This window comes from Phacochoerus africanus, chromosome 7 (genome assembly GCF_016906955.1).
Source record: "Phacochoerus africanus isolate WHEZ1 chromosome 7, ROS_Pafr_v1, whole genome shotgun sequence".
NCBI lineage: Eukaryota > Metazoa > Chordata > Mammalia > Artiodactyla > Suidae > Phacochoerus > Phacochoerus africanus.
Window position 1 is genome coordinate 17,641,486 of NC_062550.1, and position 20,975 is coordinate 17,662,460.

Genomic DNA, 20,975 nt, shown 5'->3' on the forward strand with positions numbered 1-20,975 from the left:
CACCTAGCCAGGTTCTCCCTCCCCAGACTTCTGCTCACCTCCCCAACGCAGATGGCAGCTCTGCCCAGCCTCCTTTCTGTCCCTGGGCTCCTGTCCGGCTAAATGGCCACCTTAGCCCCCCGCCACTCAGAAAGAGGAGACAGAGTCAGGCCTGGTGTTTCAAGCCTTTGTTGAGAGAAAGAAGGTCTGGGGTTTATGTACAAGAGAGAAGGGAAATGGTACATGTACAAAAAGGAGTAGGCCCCTGTATTTCCTTCTAGGGGCTGAGAAGAAGCTGGCAGGAGACTGAGAAAATAGTCAGCTAAGACCACCATGACCCTGCCCCCTGCCCCAAAAAACTAGCCGAGGCAAGGAGGCGAGGGTGCTGTTGGCACACCCCTTCTCTGTCTTGAGGTTGGGGCAGAGAAAACTACCTCGTGCCCACCTTGGCAAGGACAGGGTCAGCCTAGGATGCAAAGGGCCAAGGGCAGGGAGCGTGGCCTCTCTCCTCTCCCCTTATCACTAGGGCACAGCCGTATAGGCCTAGGCTTAGGAGAACCCTGCTCCTGGAAGAAGATGGTCTGAGATTAGCAGGGTCCCAGGGCTCCCTAAGCCTGGACACTTCTAGCTCACAGCTGACCACTGGGCTGCAACAAGGAAAAGGTAAAAGGAATAATTGCTTTCCCTCTTGTCCCTCTGGCTCAAGTGATGGAGGGCCTAGGTGCCCCTGCATAGCCTAAAGCTGGAAGTGTTTTCCAGCATTGAGCTGATGCTTGAGGAAATGAAGACCTTGGGAGCAAAGTGCAGTACTGGAGGCACCAGAGAGGTGCTAGGCCCCAAAAGACCTAGTGCCCACAGTGGCAGCAAGATGCAGCTTTGAGAGCTGGTAGACACTGGGAGGAGAGCAGCAGAGCTTTCTGCTGGGCCCTTGGCCATTCCAGGGCTTCAGGTCCACTGGTTGGACCTGCAGGACTCTGAGAGCTGAAGTGCTTCTGCCTCCAAGAGGGTCTCAGTGAGGGCCTGGAGCCCGAGGCGGGCCAGTGGGCGGTGCAGCACTCCTGGCTTGGTGGCAAACAACAAGGGGCTGGTGGTGGAGGCCTGTGGGAAGGACAGAAGGCTGTGAACAGGCAGGGAGGCAGGGCCAGGCCCACCCTCTGTAGGCCCAGCCCCACAGGTAGGGTCAGCGAGGAGCTGGCCATGAGGCCAATGAGGGAGAAGACTAAAGAGAGGCTGGAGGGCATGGTCAGGGAGATTTCCGGCGTGGGCTCGGCATGTTCAGAGGAACAGGGGAGGGTACTGGAGGCCAGAAGACTGGATATCAGAAAACAGAGGACAAGAGTCATCTGATGCCCCTGGGTAGAAGCCCGGGCCCAGGGCATCTCAGCCTCGGCCGTCAGAGGTGGCCTGGTCCTGCCTGTTCTGGCAGCTCCCTTCCCCTGGGTCTTAGTAGAAGCCAGGACAGCATTAGTGGGAGAGAGCTCACTTCCCTGAGGGCGCATGCGGGGGGTAAGCCATGCTTCTCAGAGCATGGGGCATGCAAGGGAAGAAGGACGTGTCCCCATCACCACGAGGCTGCCAGAGGATGAGTCCAAGTCATGCAGGAGAGGAGGTGCCTTTGGGCCCCCGCAAGGTGGGCATGCAGAGAGAGTGCCCGGTACCTGTCAAGAGCCCCAGCCTCGGGGGTTAACAGTTTGACTCATCATGGTGGGCTGCATCGCAGAAGAAGCGTGAGCCCCGCTTGGCAGTACGGGCCGTGAAAGGGACACTCTTCAGCACTGTGGCCCAGGAGAGAGACAGTGGTCAGGCCCCGTGGGGGTGGGGAGCTGGGCCCAGAGGCCAGGCACCAGGGAGGGCAGGCCCCACCTGTGATGATGTCCTCAATGGTACCATCCTTCCCCTCGTAAACGGGCCTGTGCTCCTTGGCCTGGCGCCGCCGCAGTTCCGCAATTAGCTCCTGCTGTTGCCACTTGTTCCGCTGGGATGGGGTCTAGGGTTGTGCATTTGAAGGGGAAAGAGGTCACCACTAACCTGTCAGGGGTTGGTTCCTGCCCCAAGACCCCCGTCTACAGTCTGAGGACGCCCTTGATTGGGCCCAGCCCCCATCACTGCCTGGAATCCCCTCCCAGAGCCCCGCTCCCCATTGCTTTGGACTCCAGCATCAGGCCCTCTGGGTGGTCCCTCTCCTCTCCAGCTCTCTGCTCCACCCCCTCCTAATCCTCTGCCCTGTTCTCCAGGCCCCAGCTCTTGGTCCCACCCACCTTGGCATCCAGTTTCTTGGCTTCCTGAGCCAGCTGCTTCTCCCGCATTACCTCCTCCTGCTTCTTGCGGGCTTCATTCTCTTGTTCTGCTTCCTAAGAATCATGAAAGATGGGGGCGGGATGTGTGTGTGTGTTTGTGTGTGTATGTGGTGAGGGGAGGGGCTGACACTGAGGGTGGAGAGTGGGTGTCAGTGGGACCAGCAACCCCAGGTGGCCACGCTCTGGAGGGGCATTTCCTGGCCCAAACAATGACAGGAAGGGCCTGGGCCCCCACCCTGCCCACCAGTTCACAGCTAAGAGGCCTGTGGCCAGCTTCCCTCGCTCCCTCCCAGGACTCCGAGGAGGAGACAGAAAAGGTCCAGACATGAAGCCCAGCCCTCTCTCCCGCTACCAGTTTTCTCTCAGCCAAAGTCCTCTTTAAGAGCCCCTCCCTGCTCACCTTGTAAGAACGAATGAATCGGACAAATACTGGGAAGAATACAGAAGGCGGCGTGGTCTTGGGACTCTCACCGAAGTAGCGCACGACGGCATTGTAGGCCTCCTGGGGGGGTGGGGGGAGAAGGGTCAGCCCGGCGGGGTGGGGAGAAGCCCAGCTCCGCCAGGGACAGGAGGCCCACGGAAAGCAGCAGCCACCCCCGCAGCTGCCATGGAAGGGAAAAGAACCAGGGGCTCCTAGAGCCCCCTGAAGTGATGTCTCCAGAGGCAGCTGCCTGCCATCCCCAAGGCCCCCTCCCCACCACAATCAGCCAGCCAGCCCCTTGGCCAAAGTTCTTTGACTCGAGAATCAGAGCCAAGCTCACCTAGAGAGGCAGTGCCTTGGCCTGGTTGCTCCCATCTGCCTCCACCCTGTGCTCACCTCGGCTGTCTTGGCGTCGCGCTGGAGCTTGTCCAGTTTGCCTTCATTGGCGCTAAGGAAGTTGCGCAGGACGCTGTTGTCGTGTATGCTGCACTCCCGCCGGATCAGCTCCATGCCCCGGCCCAGCTCCTTCACGTCTAGCAGCACGTTCTCCAGGGACACTGTTGTCACCAGAGCCCGGGATGAGGCCCACCCAGGACCCGACATGCCCACTTCCCAGCCCAGGCAGGCTACAGGGAGCTCGGGCCCTGCCCTCTTGGCATGGGCTCACTCGCTTCCTTGTGCCCCCGCTTTCAGAGCCACCCACGCGCCAGGCCAGCCGAGCTCTCAGGGGGCCAGGCAAAGGAACGGAAGCTGTGGGCTCGTGTCCACAAGGTAGCAAAGGCAGGCGAGCTGGAGGCTGCTGCTCGCAAAGACAGAGCTGCCTCAGGCCTGCCCCAGTTTCATGAATGGGGCAAAAATAACTGTGACTTTCTGTCTGGGGGGGGGGGGCTTCACAGGTTTTCTAAGCACTCCACGTACATCACAGACACACGCAGGCTCCAGGGCCAGCCTGGGGGAGCGGGAGTGAAGAGCCACGGCTGCCTTTCTCTGCCAGCTCCCCAATGGGAAGGGCTGGGCGGGGCCTGGTGCCTGTAGGAAGGCTCCCCCTGGGGTGGCCCTGCCCACAGCCCCAGCAGAAAGCTTTGAAGCGGACAAAAAAAGAAAATAAAAACCAGAAACAAAGGCACCCAAGTGGTCCCCCTCCTCACAGCTTCCTGGGATTGTCCTGGGCTGGACATGAGGGCAGGATCGCTGGGCCAGGCTCCCCTCACCTGCTGCAGCCTTCTCCACAAAGTGCAGCTCGTGCCAGAAGTTAGCCAGGTCTGGGTATTTCTCCTTTACCGTCAGGGCGATGAAATGCAGCAGTGTCATCTTCCTGTCAGTGGACTTGGTGTCCAGTAGCTGGGACAGGGAGGCAGGGGGCAAGGCAAGAGGGCTGAACACCCTGGCTCCGAGGCCACTGCCCCTCAAGCCTCCTGGCCCCTTGTGGCCCCAATCCCCATCTTACCAGATCTAGGCTCTGGAGCTTGAAGCCATACACAGCTCCCCGCTTGCTGCTGTTCATGTAGTTCCCCAGCGCAAGTATGATCTGTCCAAAAGATGCACGGGAGGAACTCAGGCCACACCCTCCTTCCTCCTCTCTGTACAGCCCCAGGCCCTGGGAACCACCAGCGTCCCCATCCACAGCCTCTCCCCACCTCCAACATCTGCTTCAGCTTTTGCGAGGACTTGACGGAGGCGGAGGCTGCGATGATGGCATTGAGTTGCTGGAAGGCAAGATGAAGAGCTGGCTGAGGAACTCCATGCCAGGATGGGGCAAAGTCAGGGAGGGGCTGGCAGGGCAGGGGCGGGGACCAGCAGGTGGAGGGTGGACGGGTGGCCGCATACGACCATGGTAAGGGTGGAGGCCGTACCGGTGTGAGCATCTGCAGGTTGTCCTGGAAGTTGCCCAGGAAGGCCATGCCAGCCATCCGCTGGGTCAGCCGCTCCACCTTGCTGAAGAGCAGCATGAAGCGGTCCTCGGCCGCCAGCTCCTCCAGGGGCTGCCGCTCCCGCTCGTATTGCCGCAGTAGCTTCACCTCCGCCTCTGTAGGCAGGAAGCGCATCAAGCACTCCACGAAGTCCACGGGTAGCGTCTGGAGGTCAAACCTGTGTAGGAGGGAGGACGCACGTCAGGTCTCGCCTTCGCCAACATTACTTCAGTGTGTCATCCCTTCATTTTCTAGCTCCTACAAGGACAGAGGCAGAGAACCCAACGCCTCATCTCCAGGAAGGTGCAAAGCAGCACCAGGAATGATCCGGTGTCAGTCAGCCTCAGCCAGAGCCTGCTGCCAGATCTTGGCGGGCCTGGTGCTCTGCCCTGCCTCTCTCTGTCGCCTGGGGTGTGGCCATCGTCAAACATGGCGCTGGGGCTCCAGCTGTGGAGGAGAAGTGGCCCCGCAGGGCTGTTTGGCACAGCTGGCCTAGGAAGACCCCCTGATGCTCATGGGGAACAGAGCACAGGGGGGAGTCAGGGATTCATCCTGAGAGTTTTATCTCTCTCTGGGTCCTGTGTGTCGATAAGACAGGAAGAACCAGAGTTCCCATTGTGGCTCAGTGGTTAATGAACCCGACCAGTGTCCATGAGGATGTGAGTTCAATCCCTGGCCTCGCTTAGTGGGTTAAGGACCCAACATTGCCGTAAGCTGTGATGTAGGTCTCAGACGTGGCTCGGATCTGGCATTGCTGTGGCTGTGGTATAGGCCGGCAGCCCCAATTGAACCCTAGCCTGGGAACCTCCATATGCTGTGGGTGCAGCCCTAAAAAGCAAAAGCATCCTTCGGCCTCACTCTGTAATTAGGAAGAAGTTTAAACACCTAAGAGTGGCTTAGGAGGCCCAGCCTGCAAGACTTCTGCTCACCTCTCTGCCTGCTACTCCCTTCCTTACCCTAAAGCCAGAGTTGATTTTCAGCATCCAGGGCACCATGCTTCTTCCTTCAGGCCCTGACTTGGACTTCATACATTTCCTCAGGTCACAAGTGAGACATCACCTCCTCTAGGAAGCCTTCCCTGATCACCAAGCTCAGCTGCCTGTTCCCCCAAAGCTGTCTGTACCTCCACCACCTTGGGGGTTATCACCCAGTGTTATTGGACTCTTCCCACTAGGCTGGGAGCTCCCTGAGTAAAGGTCTAGGCTGAATCCCCAGCACCTCACACAGTGCCTGGCACACAGCACAGATGCAGTAAATTCTGGCCAATCCATTGGACAGCTGAGGGAGCTCTGTCAATGCTCTGGAATCTAGGGAGGGCTGGGATCCTAGGTGAGATCCTCAGTGGGTTACCAACTGCCTGGGGACCAGGGCAAGGTCAGTGGGAGCCTCACGTGTGGATGGCCCTGCAGATCTCCTCGGCTGAATGGCCAGCCTTGCGTAGGGTGATGGCCAGGTTCTTGGCACGATTGGCTTCCAAAAGGGTCACCTTGCTGGCAGCCTTTTGTGCTGTCTTGTTCTTGGAGCAGATGAGGTCAAGGGCTGGGCCCTGGGCTTTTGTCTTGAACAGTTCTTCAAACTTGTCCAGGTCCAAGTCCTGGCAGGAGTTGATGAGAAGGGAAAATGCTGTGGCCTTGTCCTATAAGAGGACAGCCTGGCAGCAAGCTCAGCATTGGCTCAGCTCTGATTCACGGAAGGCTGAGTCTGAGGGCTCTTTCCAGGCCAAGAGATGTAGCTAAAAGGGCAACCAAGTCCCCAGCCCACAGCCTCTCCCCTCAGGGCCCCAGGCCCTCCTACCTCCAAGATCTTCTCATCATCGAGTTCACTAAAGACAGTGCCACTGATCTGGTTGGGCTTCAGTGCTGTCCAGTTGAAGACAGGCAGCCGGAACTTGGTCTTGATAGGTTTCTTAATTCGAATGGCTAATTTGGAAAGAGGATCAGTGAGGCAGGAGCCAAGGACATAGTCCCGCGGTCCCATGAGCCCTGCCCAGAATCCTGGGGACACTCACCTGACAGGCCTACTGTCAACACCACAGAGGGAGCAGCGCCAGGGAGAGGAGGAGCTGGAGGACACTTGTCTGAAGAAGAACTGGCACAGTGACCCAGGGGCCAAGAGACTCTCCCCTCTGCCCGCCCTACCTATCCTTAAAGAGTCTCAGGGAAGGAGGCTTCATGAACTCCCTGCCCCAGAAGCTCCCCGGGCTCCTAGCCCCGACAGGGCAGGCCGTGCTGTCTGACCCACTCTCTCCTGCTCTGGTCAAGCCCTCTCCTTGGCTGTCTTCAGGAGGATCAGGAGCAGCATGTTTACGATCCTTAAAGCAGATCCACATCTGCTCTCAGACATCCCTTCCCTAGTAACCTGAGCCTCCCTGGGACTCCAGCCCTCCTCTCTCAGCCTCTCCCACCTGACTCGACATCCTTCCAGCCACATCTCCAGCTTCTCCCCGTGGAAATACACTGCTGACTGGGTTTTAGTCTGGCTCAACAAAGCTGCACCTCTTCCCTTTTACCAGGTAAGGGTCCTGCTCACCTGGTAACGGGGGTGGTGGAGGGGGCAAGGGGGGAGCTGGTGGCGGAGGCAGAGGTAGGGCCTCCTCAGGGGGCGGGGCTGGAGCCAGGAGGTCTAGGTCGGAGGAGGGCACGCCCTCATTCAGCTCCGTAGGGCCTACCCGGGCCAAGGCCTCACTCCCCACTGACTCCAGGCCCCTGGCACCGGGTTCCAAATGGCATCGGCGCTGGAAGGCCTCCTCCTTCTCTTTAATGAGCCGCCGCAGGGTGTGTACCTGGTGGCTTGTGTTCTCGTAAGTCTCCTATTGGGCAGACAGCACCATTAAGAAAAGAGCAGCTGAAGGCACAGTAGGCGATGAAGTACCGAGAGGGTACCCCCTACCCAAGGGTGTCTCATCTAGGGTCTCTGCGTTGGGGCTCAGAAGAGAGTGGCAGTAACCTGGGTGGGGACCCAGGGAAGCTGGAATGTAGCAGAACCAAAGAGGTGAGTGGAAAAGCAGGTGAGTGTCCCCAGGGCTCTGGGCAGGGCTGAGGTGTCCTCCTGCTTGGCTGCAGCATAGTCCCACTGGTCCCTCAAGGCCAAGGTAGAGGCTGCCCTTGTGAAACGCTCCTTGACCCACCAGCAGCCTGCCATGGCTGCTCTCGGCCCTCTGGCCTCCGTTCTGCTCTCATTTCACTTGTTTTGTACAATCACTCAGTTGGAAGCCCTCTATGGCCAAGACCCTGCCTGGGCCACCTCTGTATCCTCCTCATTCCTGATACAGCACTTCAGGCTCTTAGCAGGGGCTTGGCAGACATATGCTGAGCTCAACAGAGCCAGCATAAATTATATTCCTGTGGAAGAAGAGGTAGGCTGGGGCATGATTTTATAACTAACAAAAAGTTAGGTGAGGAGTTCCTGTCATGGCTCAAAGGAAACGAATCTATCATCCATGAGGTTGCAGGATCGATCCTTGGCCTTGGTCAGTGGGTTAAGGATCCAGTGTTGCCATGAGCTGTGGTGCAGGTCACAGATGTGGCTTGGATCCTTGTTGCTGTTGCTGTGGCTGTGGCACAGGCCAGTGGCTACAGCTCCGATTCGACCCCTACCTGGGAATCTCCATATGCCACGGGTGTGGCCCTAAAAAGACAAAAAGAAAAAAGTTAGGTGAAGGACAAAGAAGACACTGAAATATGAGGATCCCCTCCTCTCCAATTCAGGATACCTGGTGGATATCCTCATAAATAGCCCCGGGTCCCTGGGCTACTCCGAGCCTGTCCATTACACTGGGCTGGGGAAGCAGTGGAGGTGCAGGTCAGGAAGAAGCGAGGGGATAGGTAGGCAGGAGGCCACGCGGACGGAGATGCCCCATCTGCTTCCACCCTGGTGTGTGCATGGGCGTGTCTGGCCCGCTCTGGCTCCAGCTTCCCTCTCCATCTAAAACCTGGGGCGAAATCATCAGCCCACCCTCATCAGAGTGCCTCGAGGGTGAAGCAGGATCTGGGTTCTCAGGGACTTGACATGACTCAGGAAGGGAAGCAAGATCCCCAGGCTCAGCACCCAGGACCAGTCAGGGAGCCCTTCCCCAGACGACTTGGTACCTTGATGCTCTCGAGTTCCTTCTCCCGCTGCAGCAGCTGCTTTTCTAGCTCTGCCACACGCATCATGTTCTCGTTCTCTAGGTCCAGGAGCTTCTCTGTGAGCTGCAGGAGGGGAAGAGCAGGTCTGGAGCTGGCCCTAAAGCCTGGGCACTCAGCACGGCCTGAACCCCAGTCAAGACGCAGGTCTGACCCCTCCACCCAGGGCTCCAAAGGCAGCTTGGCCCAGTAGCTCCCCTATGTCACTCCTGTGGCCCCAGGGTCTGAGACCGCCTGAAACAGTACAAGGCACATAGCCACATCCGACTCTCTGGAGCCTGAAGCCACCTCACGCCCCATCCCTGAGGTCAGCGTGGACTCTACCACGGACGATCCAGTCCCTCAACCAGAACATGCTCTAGAGAGCCGCATGGGTCCTGAGGCTTCTCGGGGGCTCAAATGCAAAGTAAGTGTCAGCTTAGGATTCCTGGGACTCGGAAGTCCCCACCCTCTCCCCACCCTCAACAGTGGTTCTGGCAGCAAAGGGGGGCCACCTACATGGGACACATGCTCCTCCAGCTCCTCCACTTTCTCCAGGGCCACATTCTTGGTCTCAGCATCTTCCAACAAACCCCCCACATCAAACACATTGTCCAGGTAGGCCTGGATCTGCACCTGCAGCTTCTCGCTCTCTGTGTGCCTTGACTTCTGGGGAAAAGCAGAGAGAGTAGTAGTTGGGGGAGCCTCCTCACCAGCCCCCCTGACCCCTTCTTAGAGCCTAGGACCCGGGAGTTCCTACTGCGGCCATTCCCGCCCCGTAGAGCTGACTGACTGAGGAGGCCTGAGTCCGAGGCCACAGGAGACAGGCAGGGTACCAGGAGCAGCCATGACGAGGCTCTTATAAAAGAAAAACCCTCTGCAATACAGCTAACTGGTCCTCTGCCCCAAAGCGCCTCGCCCTGGGAGGACTCCAGCCCCGCTCACCTGCAGGAACTCCTCCAGCCCCAGCTTTGTGAACTCATACTGCAGGTGGACCCGGAAGTTCATATCCTCCACCGAGTGCACCACGATGTTGATAAACTGCATGCAGGCCACCTGGGGAAGGAGCGGCCCAGAGGGGCAGAGAGAGCGGAGAAGACGGGGAGGGTGGGTGCTGTTAGAACCAGCATCGTCAGGTGGTAATCAAAAGGAGCGCGTAAAAAAGGAACAACGAAAGCATTTTAACTTAAAAAGTGTCAAACTTAATATTCAGTGTATGAAGACGAGAGTCATGTGAGAAAGAGCTGTAAATGAAGATTCAGCTCTCTGATTGCCTTTGTACGTCAGCAGGTATTTCTTGAGACAACCTTACTTAGCTGAAGATCCCAGACTGAAAGGACGTGAAGCTGCAGGAAAAGCTGGAGAAAAGGAAATCAGCTCAGAAAGGATCCAAATCAGGGACAGTAAGGCCACGAAAAGGGGAAAAGGAGGTAGACCCAAGACAGAAAAATGACATTGTGCTGGAGTTTCTAAAAGCTCTCTGGGGGAAGCGAGTGGACACGGAGCATTTACCGCGCAGAGAGCCACTCTAGGTTCTACCCAGACTGTCAAAGCAGGCTGACGGCGGGGCCCTGTTCTCCAGGAGCAAGCGGCCCTGCTGGGCTGCACATCTGCCCCGGGCCCGGTTCCTCACCATGAAGTCAATGTTGCTGTCCTCATTCCGGAAATACTCCATCAGCTTCTCAAAGCGGTGCAGCTCCTTGCATACCTGGAGAACAAGCAGACTTTCTCAGTGGCAGGATCTGTCCCATGTGGAACCCAAGTCCCTGAGCCCTGGTTCCAAGGAACATGCAGCAAAGGGACAGGTTCAGACCAAATGTAAACACAACTCTTTCTATGCTATGGGCCACTTGGGCCATGATAAAAGAAAGCCTGGGACTTGGCATCTGCTCTGGGTCCCTGAGGGAACTTAGTAAAGCATATGCCCACGGTCTGGGCCTTGGGTGCCTCTGGGGGTGGGCCAAGAAGAAACACAGGGGTCTGGTGCTGCTGAGTCACTGAGGGGGTGGGTAGTAGAGGAAGGGTGGAGGCCATGGCTGAGGCTGATGTCCTAATGGGGGCGCAGGAGAGCCCCTGGGCAGAGAGGGGTCCAGAGACTCCTCTGAGCCTCTGGCTTCAAGGAGGAAGAGCCATTTCCTGGCTTGAACAATGGATGCTAGGGAAGAGGTCCAAAGAGGAGGAAGGGGTGGGACCAGCAGCTGTGGCTGGATGTCGAGGAATCCCATGCTCCAGCAGATGGGGGTTTCAGAGCCAGGCCCAGAGGCTGGGGAAATTCCAGGCAGGAGCTCCCTCTCTCCCACAGACAACAGCCAACAACCCGGGAGGGTCCTTGGTTGCCCCCTCCTCCCACTGCAAATATAAGGGCCCCAGGTTCTGCCAGGGGGTTGGTTCGCCACCCCAGAACCATCTGGGGAGGCTGTTAAAGCGCAGACAGCCAGGCCTCCCAGGGATCTGTTCATTTAACGGGCTCTTCGGGTGTTCTGCTGCGCAGCAGGCGAGGACTGCTGGCTACAGCCCTTGAGTGAGGGCATCCTTTGCTGGCCCATCAGGAGCTTTCCTGATACAAGACCTAGTAAGAATGAAGTTCTGGTTTGGGTTTAAAAGGCTGCTAAGCACTGGGCTGTTAAAATGCCTGGGATCTGTGAGATCACAGGAAAGGGTGCTTACTTACCTGGCTCCCACCTCCTCCCTGCCACACACACACACACACACACACCACACACACACACACACACACCACACACACACACACACCACACACACACAACGATGTAGGAGACTGACCTCTTTAAAATTGTCAAAGGCAGCAAGAATGATTTCATGACCTCCCCGCACCAAACACACGGCTGCCAGAAGCTCGAGGACAAGGGCTTTGGTCCTAAGGGGAGGAGAATGAAGATGAACACCCTGGCCCCTGACCCTGGCCACCACACAGCTCACCCCCACACCTGGGTGTGCCCTTTCAGAGAGCGGAGACAGCCTCGGCGGGGAAGGGAGAGGGTGGGTTTGGAGAGAAGGCAGGCTTGCTCCCTTACTAAGCTGTATAGACCAGAGGGAGGCAGGACACTCCTCGCCTCCAGCAGAGGTGAGGGGGCCAAACCAAGGTGCTGACCAAGGCCGCAGGACCTCTTGGCAGGGACAAGGGGAGCCCAGATCTCCAGAGCCCTGGGCAGAGCACAGAGGAACGGGGATGGAAGGAACTCACCTTGGATTCTTGTTGTTGAGACTGAGCGCAATCTCATTGACAGCATGGGGATGGGACATGACCAGGTTGAATCCATACTGTAGCAAGGGGAGAGGACACAGGGAGGGGAGACTGATGGTGGGGAAGGGAGATTCCAGCCCGGGCCACCAGCGAACTTGTCTTGTACAAGCGGGTGGCTTCTGAGCTCTCCTGCTTTGGGAGATGAGGCAGAAGAGGCAGAGCACCCATGGCTAGTGTGCTCGCCTTACCTGATAGTTCATGATGGCTCTGAGACAAAGGATACAGACGTGGACGTCATCCTTCTGGCTCACCAGGCGGGAGTTCTTCAGGGCCCTGCGCCCGGGGAGGGTGCTATACCTGGGGGAGAGGGGGCTGCTGGTGAAGGCTCTAAGGGCGCTCATCATCACCCAGACGCAGAATGCCTCTCAACAGCAGCAGAAAAGGGAGACAGAGAGCCGTGCACCAATAGCTCTGAAAGAGAGGGGCCAGGGGCCAGGGCATTCCACTGTTTGCACCTCCACAGGAGAGGTCTTTGTCGGTAACTACCCAGGATCCCAGCGTTTTAATCAGTGCCCAAACCATCCCAAGCCCGGATAGCCTCCAAAATACACCAGGAGGTGTGTTGGCCTTGCTGGATCTCAAGGTGGATCCAGGAGATGTTCATTTGAGCCTTCCCTCCTCCATCCAGTCACTGCATCTTCCACACATTCCTTGGTTCCCATCCCACTTCTATGTGCTAGAAAAGGCAGAGCCCCAAGGGCTCTAGGAGGGCCAGGGACTACATCTGACTTTGCCCCCAGTGGTGTTTCATGGCAAAAAAAGCAAGCACAAACGGCATCTGGTCCTGCACGACAAGAATAATGAGCAGTGTCAGGGCGGCAAAACCCAAAGGAGGCTAGGAGCAAAGTATGGCGGAGAGACAGAGACTACGGAAAGGGCCAGAGGACCCAAAGGCAAGTCTCCTTCTGTCGGAGGGGCTCGGAGAACTCCGTTCCATCCACCTGCCTCCGGGCAGGATGACTCTTCAGATACTGCAGACGATGAACATGCTGCAGCCTTGGAGCAAAAAGGCCTAAAGGAAGACGTGAAGGGAAGGTGAGCAGCAGCAGACTGGTAGGAGCTAGTCTCTGGGCAGCTGATGGGGCAGAGTGCAGAGCAGAGGGAAACAGACATGAGGGCAGGTGCTGGACCAGCCAGTGAAGACCAGGGAGCTGAGCGAGGACAAGCCCTGCCCAGAGGCTGGGAGGAACAGCAGAGTGAGAATGAGGAATGGAGGGGTCCCCGGAGAGGGGGAGAGGAGAGGGGAGGGCTGGAACCCCAGATGGGGTGGGCACAGCCAAGGGTGATATACTTACCCAGGACAGATCGCTGGGCAGAGTCAAGGAGACAGAGAGGACAGACCAGAGACAGACTGGCAGGCAGAGGGCAAGAGAGCTGAGCCTGGAAGCAAGAGTGGAGGGAGGAGCATGAGCACTCACCGCTGCTACCCAAGATCTGGACCGGGGCGAGGGTGGGAGGCAGGCGGGCAGAGCGAGCGCACACATACCGGAGCACAGACTGGCGCGCAGAGCGAGCGAGGCTGTTGGTGAAGGGGGCTGACAGGGCGCTGGGTGGCTGCAGGTCCTCGATGGACCTGCTCCAGGACCGGAGCTTGTCAAATGCACCATCATCACCACTCTCCAGACCCTCAAAGTCAAACCTGGAGCAGGAAAGGACACACAAGCGCACACACAGGAGAAATTGAGTGCCAAGCCCCCTGGCGAGCCTACCCCCGTCCTTTAGACCTCTATGGCAACAAGAAGCAAGGGCTGCGAGAAGAGAAGGCAGAATTGGGCAGCAAAGACCCAACCCTGGTCAGAGGAGCCACCAGCACGGGAGGGCTGAGAAGGGCAGAGGAGGCATAGCAGCGACCAGGAGAGGGATCTGAGGAGATGGGGATGCTGACAGAAGCCAGCTGTCCCAGGAGAGTCCCCTCCCCACAGGCCTGGGAGTGGGGGGAACACGGGAGCTGGCATTCTTTCAGAACTCCCAACTGCAGATGGGACCTCTCAGAGGAGCTGTGGCTCCCTTGAGAATCTGCCCCGTGGAACAGGGGTGGAGAACAGGAAAATGACAGATATTGCTAGGGGACACACTGCAGCAGCCAAAGAGGCTTCTCAGTGCCCTGAGGCCCAGTAGGTTCTGGACTGGGCTCATGAGGGCAGGTCTGAATGGAAGAGAACAGGGTCCTGGCAAACCCAGGGTGGGACAGGCTTCTACATTCAGGAAAAGCACCACGGTCTCACCCTCGTACTAGGTTTGCTTTTGTTTTGTTTTTTAGGGCTGCAGCTGCAGCATACGTAAGTTCCTGGGCTATGGGTCAAATCAGAGTTGTGGCTGCAGGCCTACAACCATAGCCACTGCAAATGCCAGATCCGAGCTGCATCTGTGGCCTGTGCCATAGCTTGCTGCAACAGTGATCCTTAACCCACTGAGCAAGGCCAGGGATCAAACCTGCATCCTCACAGACACCAGTCAGGTTCTTAACCTGTTGAGCCACAACGGGAACTTCCTAGCACTGGGATTTAATGTCTGGGTTTTCCATAGTCCTACTTGGGGCTTCTAGGTTTTTCTGGTTTAGAGGCTCCTTGGGCTTCAGCTTCCTTAGGGGAAGAAATCACAGGTCCCTACAGGAGTTGGGATGGTTTCTCTGTCACTTCCTGCTTCTGGGGCCAGATGCCTCCTACCACGGGCAGTTTGGGAAGTGGTAGGGCCAGGAGGACAGCTCAGGATCACATGCCCACATCAGGATATACCCCCTCTGACAAACAAGCCCCACTCCTCTTTCCTGTCTTTCCCCTCCCCCCCCCCGCCCCCATCCCCCATAGGCCACTCAGGACTGAGCACTTCCTACAGGCTCCTCCCCCAGGAGCCTTTGGCTCAGATTTGCACAGCCCCAGGGTCAAAGGGAAAGAGGCGAGGCTTTCTCAAATAGGAAGCGGTATCTGCAGATGCCTGGATGTTCCCAAGGAAACACTTCAGGACCCTGACGATCAGCTGTTTAATGGGGCTCTTGAGCAGACATCAGAGGGGTTTCCGGGACAGCCAGACGGCTTGCCAGGCGCTTCTCTCCAGCGATAACAGTACTCCCCAGCACTGGGACATGCAGTTTCCAAATAAGTGCCTTCACACAACCTTGATCTGGCTTCACCCTTTTCCTCTCAACCCTTCCCAAAACACACACTCTTCCCCAAGTCTTTCTCTTAAAACAGAGTCCAAGGTACCACTGTGGACACTACAATACTGAGGTTCCAGTGTATTTTGGTTTTAAGCAGCTGGAATTTGTTTGCTTTTCAAACAAGATAAGCTTATTTGGAAAAATGATCTACATCTTTTTACTATAAAAGCTCTGAATTTAAAAAAAAAATCACTTCAGCAAATGTTTTTCATTTCTTTCTATAAAAAGAGTGGGGTTTTTTTTTTTCTTCTTTTTTTAAGGGCCAGGAGGATCATGAAGCTTGACTTCCGTGGGGATAGGAATGGGGAATGGGCCACTCTTATTCTTCACAGGGGATGACCTGGAAAAAGTGATGGAGGCCAAACCTAGGTTCGAATGTGTAAGGAGATGAGAGCGAAAACCTACTGGAGGCAGGAGAACTGCCAGGAGGCAAGGACATTAGCAACAAAAGTGAAAGTCAAGGCTGGGGCTGAGGGATTCCCCAGGCCTCGGGGCTTTCAGGGCTAACACGGGAAGGTCACGAGCAAACCAGGATGATCAGTCACCCAAGGGCTGACCCAAGTCTTGAGCATAAGCCTGAGTGTGTTGGTCATGCTGTTAATGATCCATGAATCCCTCTTTCCATATATTTAGGTAATTATGGTAGGGAATATCACCTTAAATAGTAACAATTAACAATATAGTGGCCACCACAGTATAGACTGTTCTACAAAGTACTTGACACGCATTATCATCTCATCCTTACAGCAACTCTGGAACATGGATTCCCAGCCCCTCTCCACACACACTTTATAAGAGGACTTCAGCAAACCTGCCTGAGGTCATGCATATAGTAAAGGAGAGAAGAGACCCATGCCAGCTTTGGGCTTTGTCTTAACCTCGTTCCTTCTACTACCCCATATCGCCTCTGCACTAGCCACCCCCCCACCCACCCCGCTCAAAAAAGGCCCCTGAATGCTTCATTTTCAATCAGCATCAAAGGTCATGCTCATGGCTCCTGGGGTGACCTGGAGTAACCCTCTCACAACTGCAAACCCAAAGGAAATATTTTTAGAGCCCCAAAGGAAATTTTTGAAGACTTAGCTCTCCCAGAGCAAACGCATCTCCCAGGGCACCTCTCCCAGAGGCCAGGACATTTCCTTGGATTGCTCCCAGCATGGAGTCTGGATCCTTTCAGTTGGAATTCTGAGCCCCCTTTCCATCTCTCCCCTCCTGCTCCCCAAAACACACCTTCTACTCCAGCCATCCGGCATTCTTCACTGATCCTCGGCCGCCTGTCACTCCCACCCTGCTGCCTGGGCTCCTCCCTCCCGCCTGGGGTTCCCATTCCCATCTTCACTCCTGCAAGCTTGTCCTTCCTCATCAAAGCAGAAGGGGACCGTGTCCTTCCTCACTGGTTCCCAACCCTAGTCCCAGGTGGTACTTACATGACAGAACACTGGGCAAATGACAGGTAATCCACCAGCACATCCAGGCCTTTGTTTTCATCGTTCAGAAACTCCCGCACCCACCTGCAGATAAAAGAAATACAGTGGAGGGGTCTGCTAAAGTGGGTCAAGGGGGAGGACAAGGTGCCTCTGACAAAATACCCCCTCTTGGATCCTCTGAACTCAGCACCAGGCTGAGAGAATTCTGAAGATCAAAGCCCGTGGCAGACCCAGCCAAGGTCACGTTGCTGGCCTGGACCTCCCTGAGGTAGGGCAGCCAGGGATGAGGAAAGGTATAAGCCTTGAAACGCCACGTCAGCCTAATCAGCTTTCAGAAGCCCCCTCCTCAAGGACCAGGGCCCCCTTTAATCATTTTCTGGGTCCCTGGTGTCTGGCATGAGCTGGGGACACCATCCTGGCACAACCCTGGTGGGAAGAATCGGGGGTTATCCAGAGCATTTACTGCAGCCCTTGGGCAGAGCTGTGCCTGAGAGAGACCATCACATCCCCAACTTAATCAAAGTCTCAGTCAAAAGACAGGCAGAGCCAAAGAGAGCTCTGGAACAGAGGCATATGAGGCCAGAGGGCTTCCACCAAGCTCAAGAACAGGTATTTTGGGAAGCAGTAAGCAGAGGGATAGTGGGACTTTTGTGTTTGGTGAGGGTGAGTCTGGCAGAATAGAAAAAGGATGGGGGAACAGTCAGGAACTCGAGTAACCCCAGAATGGCTCTGACCACTGAGAGACTGAACTGGCTGGGGGTGGAGTGGGTGGGTGGGCAGACCAGGGATCCATTGTCCACTCGTCTGCCTTTAGGTCTTCTGAGCTGAGAGATCCCTGGAAGGGAAATCAGGAGCGAGTCTCAGAAGGACAGGTTCTTCCTGTCTTCCCCCCCCCCCTTTTTTAGAGCCACACCCAAGGCATATTTAAGTTCCCAGGCTAAGGGTCAAGTCAGAGCTGCAGCTGCCAGCCTATACCACAGCCACAGCAATGCCAGATCCGAGCCACGTCTGAGACCTACATCACAGCTTACGGCAATGTTGGGTCCTTAACCTACTAAGCGAGGCCAGGGATTGAACTCACATCCTCATGGACACTGGTCGGGTTCATTAACCACTGAGCCACAATGGGAACTCTGGTTCTTCCTGTCTTATCGACACACAGGACCCAGAGAGAGAGAAAACTCTCAGGATGAATCCCTGACTCCCCCCTGTGCTCTGTTTCCCATGAGCATCAGGGGGTCTTCCTAGGCCAGCTGTGCCAAACAGCCCTGCGGGGCCACTTCTCCTCCACAGCTGGAGCCCCAGCGCCATGTTTGACGATGGCCACACCCCAGGCGACAGAGAGAGGCAGGGCAGAGCACCAGGCCCGCCAAGATCTGGCAGCAGGCTCTGGCTGAGGCTGACTGACACCGGAGCTGCCTGAAGTTAGCTTCCTCTCTGGGGGCCGACAGGCCTCCCATTTCCTGTCTGTCTGCTCTCCAGCTCCCCACCCCCTTCTCATTTCCTGTCTGAGTCTACACTGCTATTTTCGGGATCTTGACACTTTGAGGAGAGGTTAAAGGGCACTTAGGCAAGGCCAAGAAACCAATACAAACCAGAGAGAGGAGGAGCTGGAGAAGCTCTGGAATTCCACTTCCCAGCCTGATCCCAGCCCGCCCGCTCCAGGGCCCGAGTTCCCATCCTCTCCTGGCCTGGGGCTGATGGGCGGAAGCAAGATCCTCCTCTCCCCACTTCGCCCTGGGCTCCTACTGCCCCGGAGCACCCCGAGCCCAGCCTGACAGCCTGACAAACGCACAGACGCTTCCTGCCCAGAAATCCAGGAAGGATCCTGGCCCTCCCGCATAACTGACGGAGAAGCCACACACGGATAACAGGAGCTCCCAAAGTGCCAGACACCAAGCTGCTCCCTGGGAACCAAGGACCAGGTCCAGACCTCTGACTTGTGTGCCGGCTGCCAAGAGGCCTGGGCCTGGGAACCATGCTGCTCTGGCCCCAGATCCTGGCCAGTGGCCAGAGGGGACGGCACCAGGTAGCAGGGGCGGGCCAAGGGGACTGCCACGCACGGCTTGGTGGCCCTCTCCTGAGAAGAGCAGACCCCCACCCTCACAGGAGGGCCCCACGGCGGGACTTAGTGAGGAAGACAGGAGGACCGAAGAGAGAAGGAAGGAGGCGGGCAAAGGCCTGTGGAGGAACGCAAGGCGGTAGGTGGGGTCTGAGCTGCCAGCTGTGTTGCTCTTGCTCTCACATGTGGGGTAGCTTGTGAGGCTCTGCAGTTGTTCCTTCCGTGACCTTCACCAAATAAAGGTGAAGGCTTAGTTACGCATTTCCGAACAAGTCAATTCTTAATGACATGAGGTGTGGAAGCCAACTCTGGCCACCAAGCACAGCTACCAAGGCCAGGAACTGTCCCTTTCCTGTTCCCTCCTGTACCGTTTCCCCTGTGATTGCTGCTGCGGCAGCTGGCTGCACACAGGTAGCCCCTGTAAGAACCCCAGGCAGGCTCAGCTTGGGGGCGGACGAGCGGGCAGCTGCCAGGGACAGAAGGGGAAGGCAGATGATGTCATTTGGCTCCGTGCTCTCAGGAAGCCCAGGACCCTGAGGCTGGCACCTGCCCAGCAACCCCCATCCTCACCGCAGGCTCGACTTTGTCACATGTGTAAGCTCTCAACATTCGTGCCAGTTCTCCATAGGTGACCTTCCCTGTCCTTTGTACACACACTCACACACACTCTCTTCCTCTCTCTCTCACTTTCACTATATTTACTCTGGCTGGTTATGGTTTCATAAAACCGAGACCACTGCTGTCTCTTTTTTTTTTTTTAGCTGCACCAGTGGCACATGGAAGTTCCTGGGCCAGGGATCAAATCCAAGCTGCAATTTTGACCTATGCCACAACTGCGGCAACGCTGGATCCTTAATCCACTGTGCCAGGCTGGGGATCGAACCCGTGCTGCTACAGAGATGACGCTGGATCCTTAAGCTACTGCACCACAGCAGCAACTCCCTCTCTGTTGTCTTTCACTATACCTCACACGTTAGCCCTCTGCCTGTCTGGCAGGTCCGGTTCCCACTCCTCTGGGAAAAAAAGCCTCGTGTAGTTCCTAGGAGCCCTGTTGATGGGTTGGCAGTGCCAGGGTCTGTGACTACAGAAGACTTTCAAGTCCTGGCCCCCACTGTCTTAGATCTTTCCTGGTGCTTCAGGAATTGGCTTCTGCTCATGAATTAAAATGGTCTTATAATCAAGCAAATAATCTCTGGGCAGCAAAGAGTCCATGAACTAGGTCTCAGCTACCCAGTGCAATATACTCCCTGTCCCAGCCTTCTCCGGGCCTCCCTTGGCCCAGCCCCAGGCCACAGGCAGACTCCAGTCTCAGCTGCTGTGGGAATGTCTTCCTCTCAAAGCCACATGCTGGCGACCCCAGGAGAGGCCCCAAACTTGCCAGGAGCATCCAGTCAGCAGCTGGCAGAGCTGAGGGGGAGAAAAGCCAGAAAAGAAACAGTCTGAAGCTCTCTGGGGAACCAAAGGCCATTCAAGAGGCAGCTCGACCCCATGGCAGGGAGATAAACAGGCAAACGCTCCTCAGAGGACAGCAGGTGCCAAGGCACCAGGTGAAAACTGTGAGGGCCGACTCTGACTCACCCAATGTGGTTGGTACGAAGCGAGATCTCCAGCTCTCTCAGGACTTTGGTTGACTCCTGCACTCTCCTCCTGAACTTCTGCAAACATGGGGTTGGCTGTCACTGATGGAGGCCCCCAACCCAACGGCACAATACAAGCCACAGGGGTAGAAAAGGAAGGGGAAGGCAGACGAGAGGGCAGTGACAGTCCCCGCCTCTGTTCCTAGCCAGCAGCTCCAGGGCCACGGCCTCAGAACACAGACACCCAACGGCCCTTGCTCAGAAGCAGTCCCAACCCAGGTCAGAGGGTTTGCCCCTAAACCCCGCAGGATGATAAAGCGCAGCAAGACGGGGCCTCCCTGCCTCGCACTTCACCTTCCGAGTTACGCTGGGGTCCAAGAAGCTCTGGAGTTTCTGGATATAAGTGTGGGGAGGATTCTTCACCTGGAATCGTTCCTGTAAGGGAAACACGCATTTGTACCCAGACGTCCCGGGCTCTGAGGACAGTGCTGAGGAAGCAGGGCACTCCCAGTATTTGATGTGAGGGGACTCAGCCTCCCAAAGTTGTCACCTGGCCCTGAGCATCACCCAAACCATAGGTTCCCCGCCTTGACTAATTCTCAGGTACTTCCCATCTGTTTGCATCTTCTTCTTCAATTAGTACTCCCTGAGCCTAAAATATTTTAAAAATCATTTTAAGAGCCCTCCTGCTTGCTAAGAAGATGTGGGGATTATGCAGCCATAAACAGCACCCTAAATGTAGGTATGATTGTGATTTTGTTCAGGGCTTGAAAAGAA

At 56.5% G+C, this 20,975-nt stretch overlaps 1 protein-coding gene across 9 annotated transcripts in view; it reads right to left on the reverse strand.

Annotated features, from left to right (window-relative positions):
• Positions 1–152: 152 nt before the first annotated feature.
• The window catches only part of FMNL3 (formin like 3), a 53,454-nt gene continuing 32,631 nt past the window's right edge, over positions 153–20,975 (reverse strand). For 3 of the 9 annotated variants that reach the window (XM_047786552.1, XM_047786548.1, XM_047786557.1), the window contains exons 3-27: positions 20,553–20,633; positions 20,200–20,276; positions 16,560–16,643; positions 13,462–13,614; positions 12,164–12,272; positions 11,916–11,992; positions 11,495–11,588; positions 10,344–10,418; positions 9,656–9,766; positions 9,230–9,379; positions 8,696–8,797; positions 7,137–7,416; positions 6,616–6,684; positions 6,402–6,526; positions 5,999–6,201; positions 4,551–4,785; positions 4,335–4,403; positions 4,145–4,225; positions 3,909–4,038; positions 3,094–3,254; positions 2,677–2,778; positions 2,238–2,330; positions 1,843–1,966; positions 1,638–1,754; positions 153–1,077 (exon numbers count right to left, since the gene is read on the reverse strand). In XM_047786552.1, coding sequence (XP_047642508.1) covers positions 1,663–1,754; positions 1,843–1,966; positions 2,238–2,330; positions 2,677–2,778; positions 3,094–3,254; positions 3,909–4,038; positions 4,145–4,225; positions 4,335–4,403; positions 4,551–4,785; positions 5,999–6,201; positions 6,402–6,526; positions 6,616–6,684; positions 7,137–7,416; positions 8,696–8,797; positions 9,230–9,379; positions 9,656–9,766; positions 10,344–10,418; positions 11,495–11,588; positions 11,916–11,992; positions 12,164–12,272; positions 13,462–13,614; positions 16,560–16,643; positions 20,200–20,276; positions 20,553–20,633 — 2,877 coding nt within the window. In that variant the 3' untranslated portion in view covers positions 153–1,077; positions 1,638–1,662. The remainder of the gene's footprint in view (positions 1,078–1,637; positions 1,755–1,842; positions 1,967–2,237; positions 2,331–2,676; positions 2,779–3,093; positions 3,255–3,908; positions 4,039–4,144; positions 4,226–4,334; positions 4,404–4,550; positions 4,786–5,998; positions 6,202–6,401; positions 6,527–6,615; positions 6,685–7,136; positions 7,417–8,695; positions 8,798–9,229; positions 9,380–9,655; positions 9,767–10,343; positions 10,419–11,494; positions 11,589–11,915; positions 11,993–12,163; positions 12,273–13,461; positions 13,615–16,559; positions 16,644–20,199; positions 20,277–20,552; positions 20,634–20,975) is intronic. The other 6 variants (XM_047786555.1, XM_047786554.1, XM_047786553.1 and 3 more) reach the window with 4 other exon arrangements.